Source organism: Oryzias melastigma, linkage group LG13, assembly GCF_002922805.2.
Source record: "Oryzias melastigma strain HK-1 linkage group LG13, ASM292280v2, whole genome shotgun sequence".
NCBI lineage: Eukaryota > Metazoa > Chordata > Actinopteri > Beloniformes > Adrianichthyidae > Oryzias > Oryzias melastigma.
Genome location: NC_050524.1, coordinates 12,091,754 through 12,100,668, shown reverse-complemented (window position 1 = coordinate 12,100,668; position 8,915 = coordinate 12,091,754). Strand labels below are relative to the sequence as shown.

At 36.2% G+C, this 8,915-nt stretch overlaps 2 protein-coding genes across 3 annotated transcripts; one reads left to right on the top strand and one right to left on the bottom strand.

The window, feature by feature from the left end:
• Window positions 1-2,905, top strand: gmfg (glia maturation factor, gamma). Its single transcript, XM_024276718.2, has 7 exons — window positions 1-128; window positions 521-617; window positions 734-783; window positions 965-1,014; window positions 1,329-1,411; window positions 2,414-2,487; window positions 2,700-2,905. Exons 1-7 carry the CDS (start codon window positions 126-128, stop codon window positions 2,769-2,771), a joined length of 429 nt encoding a protein of 142 aa, XP_024132486.1. The 5' UTR covers window positions 1-125; the 3' UTR covers window positions 2,772-2,905.
• Window positions 2,906-3,232: 327 nt separating this feature from the next.
• On the bottom strand, window positions 3,233-8,895 carry paf1 (PAF1 homolog, Paf1/RNA polymerase II complex component). 2 transcript variants are annotated; one of them, XM_024277960.1, is made up of 14 exons: window positions 8,633-8,895; window positions 8,165-8,197; window positions 7,965-8,057; window positions 7,245-7,366; window positions 7,096-7,162; window positions 6,919-7,020; window positions 6,703-6,808; window positions 6,364-6,432; window positions 5,624-5,727; window positions 5,425-5,541; window positions 5,214-5,342; window positions 4,959-5,064; window positions 4,005-4,083; window positions 3,233-3,880 (listed from the first exon to the last, which is right to left on the bottom strand). In XM_024277960.1, the coding sequence occupies exons 1-14, from the start codon at window positions 8,677-8,679 to the stop codon at window positions 3,447-3,449; spliced, it is 1,608 nt and encodes a 535-aa protein (XP_024133728.1). In that variant the 5' UTR covers window positions 8,680-8,895; the 3' UTR covers window positions 3,233-3,446. The 2 variants fall into 2 exon arrangements, with proteins under 2 accessions (XP_024133728.1, XP_024133729.1); XM_024277961.1 differs by having other exon boundaries at window positions 8,165-8,194.
• Between the last annotated feature and the right edge of the window lie 20 nt (window positions 8,896-8,915).

The following is an 8,915-nucleotide window of genomic DNA, read 5'->3' as shown; positions in this document are numbered from 1 at the left end:
GGAAACAACCTCTTTCCTGTTTTGAGCCTGCCCTCATCCAGTCGTGTCAAAGGGGACGTCTTCATAGTCGAAAAAGCAGTTTGTTGCAAGGTGGTTTCATTTTGAAGACAAGAGATTCTTCGAAAATGGTAGGTGAAGCAGAGGCAAGACAATGCATTTCTTTCCACATTACTTGATTTCCCAAAAGCGTTCTTATTTATCCATACGAATAGTTAATAATATATATTTATTGTCGCTTTATATATGTCAACCAACCCCCATATCTCTCAAACAGGAAACAGCATCTCTGCACATTGCTGCAATGCGTTTCCTGCCTCCCATATGTCACAATAGCATTTCCAAACTTTAAAGCTTAAAGACAACAACAAAAAAACACAAACTAGGTTTAAAAATATGTTGCTAATGTTTTCTATTTACAGCTTTCTATAGTTCTATTTTTGGTGGATGTTTTGACATTAGCTTTAACAGTTAAAAGAAAGAAATAATCTATAATTAATTGCATTTTTGTATGTCTTTACAGTCAAGCTCCTTGGTTGTTTGTGAAGTGGATGAAAGTCTGAAAGAAAAACTTAAGAAGTTTAGATTTCGTAAAGAAACCAACAATGCAGCAATACTGAGTAAGTGTGATAAACAAGCACAATTTGCATATTTTTAGTTTCCTTTTAACAACTCAACTTAAACTTAAAAAATACCATAAAAAGTGTTATATTAAAACGATTATCCTTTTTTTTAGTGAAAATAGACATGGAAAAGCAACTTGTTATCCTGGAGGAGGAGTATGAGGTGAGTTTTTGTATTAGATTATCACAAAAAAAATTTTTTTTCAACCATTTGGGCCTCATACGAACAGAACTTACAGATCGGTAAAGATAATTTTAGGGTTATGAAGAAATGCAGTCATGTTTGTATGAAGTTATGATGGGTGTACCTGAAAACACCTGACACTCAGACTCTTGTCTTCCAGGACATTTCAATGGATGACCTGAGAAATGAGCTTCCAGAACGCCAACCCAGATATCCTTACTGGAGGATGAAAGAAGAAAATTTATTAGTTTACTGTAGCTGTTTCTCACAGGGTCCTATATGATCTCTCCTAAATAGGACCACCCATAGCAAAAAGTTTAGATTTACTTGTATGTACATGTAGTGTAGGAAGTAACTGAATACTTCTTTAGGCTAAATTGGAACATTTTTTTAAATTTACTATATATGATAGTAAACAAAAGTAAACTAAAAGTAACACATAGTAAAGTCTTGTACGTGAATGTTAAATTGTAAATTTAAATTTGGACTTGAATGAAAGTTGAATTTCCTTGACTGTCATGAACATTTATTGTCTACAGTTACAAATATGTCCATGCTGATGGGAGGGTGTCTTACCCCCTCTGTTTTATATTTTCCAGTCCGATGGGTAAGTTGATGTGATCTCTTTTAACAAAACTGGAAGTTTGGATGTAAATTACTGCTGCTGTTGGCAAAACACACATTTTCAAGCAAAAAAATTCTAGTTTTAGTTTTTAAAACATGCTTTGACAGAAAAAAAAAACACTGATGTGTGTTTAAGCCTTTTTAGTGTTTCAACAGTAAACAATTATTTGATTTTAAATTTAGATGTAGATTAGTTTTTTTTTATTTATTTTTTTTTTTAGAAAAATAGAATATTTTATACTATAAAATCACATTTCAGGAATTTTTCTTTCCGGAAAAAGTTCCCCTTGAAGCCACATTCATTCTCTAGGGCTTTCTTCTGATTTCAACATGTATTCTTTACTTTTCTTAACCCCAACAGTAACATTTTCTGCCATAAAGAAGCCCTTTTCTGGTCTTTTTTCTTTTATTTTAATTTTTTTGCTGTTATTGTCTCCTCAAAGCATCTAAAAACGCTTTTTTATATCAATGTTATTGTTTATTACTGTACAGGGCAGTTACAGTTAAATCAATATTGTGTTGTTTGAATAGTTAAAGGGTTAATTTAACAGATTTGTTTTTTGTGCTATCATATTTTTAAATTTTCGTGCAATTTTGCAATAAAATACAATATTTTTCATCCAGCACATCCTGAAAAAGCTGCCGATTGTTGCTGAGTTTTTATAAATCTAAGTCATAAAATCCTTATTTTATATCAACTTGCATCCAAACGCTGCTTTTGATTGTTTTCTTCAATGATTTTATCATTTATTTTGCTCTCAGGTGGCACTTTTGTTCTTCAAAAAGGGAATAAATTGGAAACAATTATCAAATTATTCAATTTTTATGTTTTTCAAATATAGTGCAACACTTTTTGGGATTTTTTTTTTTTTTTGTTTGCAAATCACTGACAAATCTCTGTCTGCCTAATAAACACCCATGTCACACATTTACTGCAGAGTTTATCAAATTCCTAATGTGAAGTAAATGTCCATGCTGTCACCAGGTTGTAAGCCAGAGCAACAGATGATGTATGCAGGCAGCAAGAATCGACTGGTGCAATCTGCAGACCTCACAAAGGTAACTATTTCCATTAAATACAATTTTCTTGACTGTCACCTTCTCACCAAATCTTCTATTTAGTAAAACTTCTTTTTAGAAAAAGCCACAAATACAACTTTTAATCTAACTCTATCTCTAATTTTAATCAGATTTCTGCTTTTAGTTTGAAAGAAATTCAAATTTTTTTTGCTGTATTTGACATATATTGCTCATCTGTTTTGTTCTGAAAGGTCTTTGAAACCAGAAATGTTGATGACTTGACAGAAGAGTGGCTGAAGAATCAGCTGGCGTTTTTTCGCTGAGCGTCCGTCGTCCGGCGGCTTCACTGTCACTGGATTTTGAGTTTGTCGACCACAACTACCACTTTCATTTGTTGCATAATTAAATCACAGACTAAACCGCTCAGTTTTCATCATCATTAAAGCATTTCACTTGATATTTCCTTCTTATTTTATTATTTTTTATCTCTTTAACACCAGAGCTTAAGTGTTTGTGTTTATTGATTTACTGTCATTTTTAATTTGTTAACAGGATCAACGTAATTCCAGTAGATTTTAAAGGGGAAAAGCGGCATGAGCCGCTTTTCCCCTTTAAAATCTACTGGAATTACGTTGTGTTAATGGTTGAAAAAGCTACATTATGTTAAAGATTTTGTGTTTAAGCGTCACAGATAAATCCATTAAACTAAAAATAAGTGACATCATGAGGTGTTCTGTTGTGTTGTTTTATTTTAAATTACACAAAGTCATAAAAAAAGGAAGACTTGTGAAAAAAAATGTCACCAACAATTTATTATCAGTTTCAATAACTGTATTGAAATCAGTATTTTAAATCAAATCGTGTTGTATTGACGGACAGAAATCTAAGGAATAAAAAAAGTGGATTAAAGAAAATCTTAATTCATGCTACACTAATGAAGTGACTGTGGAGGACACATGCTTATAATCCTGAACAGACAGAAAACTAAAGTTTTGCTCTTAATCGCTGTCACTAGCATCACTGGAGTCCGACGCTCTCTCGCTTCCGCTTCCACTCTGAGCGTGCGCCTCTGACCGGTCACTGCTGTGGTTGCTGGCTGCAGGGGAGGCGCTGCGACTCCTGCTGCCCCTCCGGTTCTCGCCCTCCTCCTCCTCGCTCTCGCTGCCTTCCTCCCCGCTGCTCCTGGCCGAATTCTTGGGCTCGTTGTCGTCGCTGTCGTCGTCGCTCCCGAAGATCTCCTCCTCGTCCCGCATCTCCCTGGTCCTCTCCTCGCCGCTTTCGCTGCCGCTGGCGCTCGACTTCCTCCGCCTCTTGCGCCTGGCTTCGTTGTCCTCGTCCTCCTCCGCGCTCTGCTCCCGCTCTTCGTCTTCCCGTTCGGATTCGCTGCCGGAGTTCTCTGCCTCACTGCCGCTTCCTTTCTCCTTTTCATCGCCTAAAGAGAAACAGAAAATAAAAATGACAGATTGCAGAGCAACTAATCCCTAAAATAGTGAAAAAAGTCAATTTATTGCATTACAAAATGCAATGCCTGATTAAAAATAATAATAATAATTTACCGGAATCCTGCATGTCTTTGTCCATGTCTTCCTCTTCATCTTCAGGTTCGTGGTTCTCAAGCTGAGCTTTACGTGCTTCCTGATGATGAAAACAAAAACATTCATAACAGATACATTTACAAAAATTAAATAAAAATGATAAAATCATCGTTTATTTAGGATTACACACTTTCTATTACTTTGTTTTATATTTTCACCAACAAATTATTTGTTTCATGCAACATAAAAATGATCGTTTGTCAATAAACTGTTGTTGTTATGGTACATTCACACCAAACGTGATTCTGGAGGCAGAAAAAGAAACAATCTCTGGAGAGCGAAATACAAAAATGAGCACAGACTAGAAACTGAAACCAAAGAACCGCTTTGGCACCGGAACCGCATAAAACCCAATCGGTGCCCAACAGATCAGTGGCTTTCGCTCCCGCGGTGAAGCTCATTCGCTCCATAAGCCGGCAGAGATGCTGCGAGGGTTGCCAGTTTGGGTCTCATCGAAACATTAAAAAAAAGGAAAAAGGTTTCCTAATTTTATTTCCCTCCTCGGATTACTACGAAACAGAGAACCTTCAAGCTCACAGAGACACACAAACGTTGCAGAAGCAGCTGTTATACATACAGCTCTCAAACAAACATGACTCAAACATGGAGACATGATGATGTTTTTGTAGAAATCTTCACAATAAATAAACCATATTCCTCGACATCATGCGTCTTCCATTCATTCTAAGTGACATATCCACAGACAGAGCTGGTAGCTCCTCCCACATGCGGCTGCAGCGTCAGGAACACATTATTCGTCAAACGGTGAGCAGCCAATTCACCGCGTGGTGAAAAGGGGGCGTGGTACGCAAATTTAATCCGCGTTTGGTGTGTATGCACCATAAAACATTGTCAGAAGTAGGTATTTTATGGATAATTGAGTGTGTAAACAAACAAACAGAACAAAGAACTCACCTGAGCTTCAAGCTCTTTCTCATTCATATCTCTGTGCTTACAAACCAGCACTGCATTGGTTGTGGACTGTGCTCCAGCTTTGGCTCTTCTCTTACTCAAGCGCACCCTACAAGTCAAAGTGAAAGTGACAAAAATCAAACAGATATCCTGCTTTGTTTTTCATGTACACCAGCCAAGTAACACAAGAAGCTTTAAATTAAACAAAAATACTTATGAAAGGAACTCTTTGACATTTTTCTTATCCTATTCACTCGCCTGGTCTCCAGCTCGTTGTAGTAAACACCATCTCCATCTCTGAAGATGAAGAAGTAGTTCTCCTCATAACCTTTGCTGGCTTTGTTTTTGACGTTCCAGTTGTATTCTCGTGCAATCTTGTAGTCATAACTGAAATGAAACGCATCCCAACATTGATCTCGACACCTCAACCAAGTTTTGGAACATTTCACAACGCGATCCTTCCACTTACACATCATCTGCCATGTATTCCAGTCCCTCCTCGAAGTCTCGCTTGCGTTTGCGAAGTGTGTCCTCATTGGGCAGGAAGTAAGCTACGAACTGATTTCCCTCCTCGTCCATCATTCCTCTGAAACGTAACATTTGTTTGTTTGTTTGTTTATGGTGTTACGTGAAGACAACAGTAGGATAAAAACTAGCTATGAATGTACCTGATCATCGCCTGGGACATCATCTCCACTCCAGCTGGGGCCGATATGTCTTTAGGAGCTGGATCAGAATCGAAGATGACCTGAGCGCACGGGTTGATCCACATCTGAAGAAAGACGAAATGCAAAAACATCAATAAAAGAATAGAGGAAACATACAAAAAAGAGAAGAAACCGATGGACAAATTATTTTTTACAACTAAGTATTAGGGCCACCAATAAAAAAAAATAATAATATTACAAGTTTTTTCTCCTAATTTACGACTTTAAATCTCGTAACTTTACGACTTTTAATCTGGTAAATTTACAACTTTTAATTTGGTAAATTTACAATTATTAATCTGGTAAATTTATGACTTTTAATCTTATACATTTATGACTTTTTATCTGATAAATTTAATATTTTTAATCTTGTAAATTACAACATTAAAAGCAGTACATTTATGAAAATAGGCATAAATTTAGCCTATGACTTTTAAAGATTTAATTTAACACTTATAACTTCTTGTAAATTTACAAAATCTTTAGTCGTTATTTTGAAACAAATTGTTTGTAAACAGGCCTGTAGTGTTTCTTTATTTGTTTCCCCTACATTCACACACATCTTCTTTATTTCATTTTTATAGTTTCTCTTTTTGCAGCAAATTATGACTGCTTAAAACTTAAAAAAAAAAAAAAATAGAATATTTTCCGAAAAAGAAAAATGCTGACTGCCACGTTTCATCTTTTGTGGTAAAACTCACCTTAAAGTCCGGAAACACGGGCAATATCTCCACAGGAGTAACTCTGGGTTTACTGTAGTGCTGTGCGATCTGTGGCAGATCAATAAAAATCTTTAGATTTACCAAAATATATAAATATATATCCAGCATGTGCAGCAATTATCACAGGACTGTTAAACACAAAGAACAGAAAATACCTAAACTTCTGCAAAAGATTTGATCCAAGTAGCTAAAACTTAAGCTGCATAATTCATTTTATTAAGATTCTAAAGAACAAACTGGTGTGTATTCATGGCATTTATTAATACATTTCTATTTCAGATTTGTGGACCTGCACGTGTTATTAAGAAGCCGACTTACCGATTTCTGTGCATCCTCAAATGTTTTCTCAATAGCAGAAATCTGGCTGTCTCTGTCCTTGTAGATCTCTTCTTCTGTGAACTGCTGTTTGACAGACACGCCGATTCTACACACAAAAACACAACTGGCTTCAGTAATCATTAACAAAGCAAAGCTGCAGGATGATTCTGTTTATCCTTCTGTGTGTTATGAAGAGATTTCTTCTGGATTACTTACTTGACTTCCACTTTCTCGTTGGAAACACCATATCTGTTAAACTCTGTGGAGATGTACTCTGTCTTTCTCATCCATGGCACCACTTTGGCGTGCTGTTGTGACCTTATTAATCACAAATAAAAGTACAATTAAATGATCAAATAACATCAAACTAAGTCAAATATTTGTTAGCCTTACCTCTTTGAGCTGGAAGGAGCCTGAATATCTTCTTCCAACAGTTTTTCATCAGCAGGGTCCAACAGTACTGCACATTTAAAACGATAATGCATTGATTTGTTAAATATTTCCATCAAATTCCCATAGATGAATGTGACATGAGTCCTTACTGTTTGGGTCTATGCGGTAAGTGTCTGGGTTGATCAGGTCAATAGTTACTCCAAGGTCGGGTTCAGTCAAGAGCTCGTGTTTGTGCTGCTTCTCTAGAGATGTGGCTTTATACTGAACAAATCTGTCACAACAAAATACAAAAAAAAGGTTAATCTGCATGTAGTTACACTTATTTGATCCTCAGTTTTATAACATCCAGCCTGCCTAGAAGGAAACTCGTTGCAATTGTTCCCCATGAATTTTCATCTTTGTTTATATAGTTTTATTTTGGGTTAAAGTTAATGCATCTTCTGCACGTCTTTGGTCCACTTCTGTATTTGCAAAAGTAAAAACAAATACAATAATATTGTCATTTTGCTTCACAGCCAAACACAAAATCCAATAAAATTAACACATATAGACATTATAACAACACAATGACATATTCAGAACGCCACAATTCTGAAAGTGAATCGCTGCATCCCTAAAATATACACCAACATTTACTAAAACTGACAATTTTAACACATCTATGTACCAATTCTTTAAACTTGATTTAGTCAGTGATACTCAGCTCCACTCCCAGCAAACAAAGCATTGATCATTTAGTAAATAAATAAACATGGTGGATTTATGAGGAAACTTCCTCAAATTAGGAGACAATGTTTTACATCTTCAACCACAGATCCAGATACTTTATAAAAACACAACAATACAGGGTGGAGATGACATATAATTACCTGTGCTGGTCAAATGGGTAAGTGATGAATTTAGGATCAAATGGGATGTCGGGCAGGGTGTTGCAGTACTTGACTCGACAGACTATTCCTGACCTGTCATGAAGAAATGGGTCGGAAGGGAAATAATTGAGCTACAACTTAACTAATCTTAGAAACTCTGCATTAATGTTAATAAAACCCAAAATGCGGACCCTACTTACCTCTCTGGTACAGTTCTGTGAGAGGACGGCCTGCTGCAAAAGAAAAGAATAGTTTGTCACAATCATCTCACCTGCTTTCTTATGTTAAGTCTTCTCCGATTGTTTTCAGTGTAGTACAGCGCTAGGTATTATGGGTAAACTTTATTTTCTCGTGTGGCAAAATGTAGTATTAGCAATGTGTTTGCTTTTATGTCTTGTTCACTGTTACAGTACTAAAAAATCGTATCCTTAACCTAACCAAAAACTTGTAAACTGTTAGAATGAATTAGGACGGTTTATTAGAGCTAATTTGCTACATGGTGTGTTTAGCTAACGCTATAAGCAAATAGAAACTAAGTTGTATGATAATCAGTACCTTACAAACATTACACATTTACCGTTAACGTTAAAGCGAAAAAATTAAGGAGAAATAGAGTACCCCAACATGTTTGAAAACAGCGTCAATTTAAAAGGTTGTTTTGATTGTACCTGTGGCCGTCGTCCCGCTGCGCTTGTGTCTGAATCGTTGGAGCCATGTTTGTTAAAAGCTGCTAACAACTAAAAACAAAGCAAGCGTTTCTACAAACAATTCATACGAATCTACTTTACGTGAAATTCAAAGGCTTAGGTGAACAAAATCATTCGGTCTTGAATCAATTTCATTGGTAACCCGTAATCCACAAAAGCAGAAAGCGACGGTGCCCCGTTTAAGTGTTCTTTTCATGCAATAAAAATGTATAGGCTCTCAGAGGAACGCCCCCTGCAGGCCCGG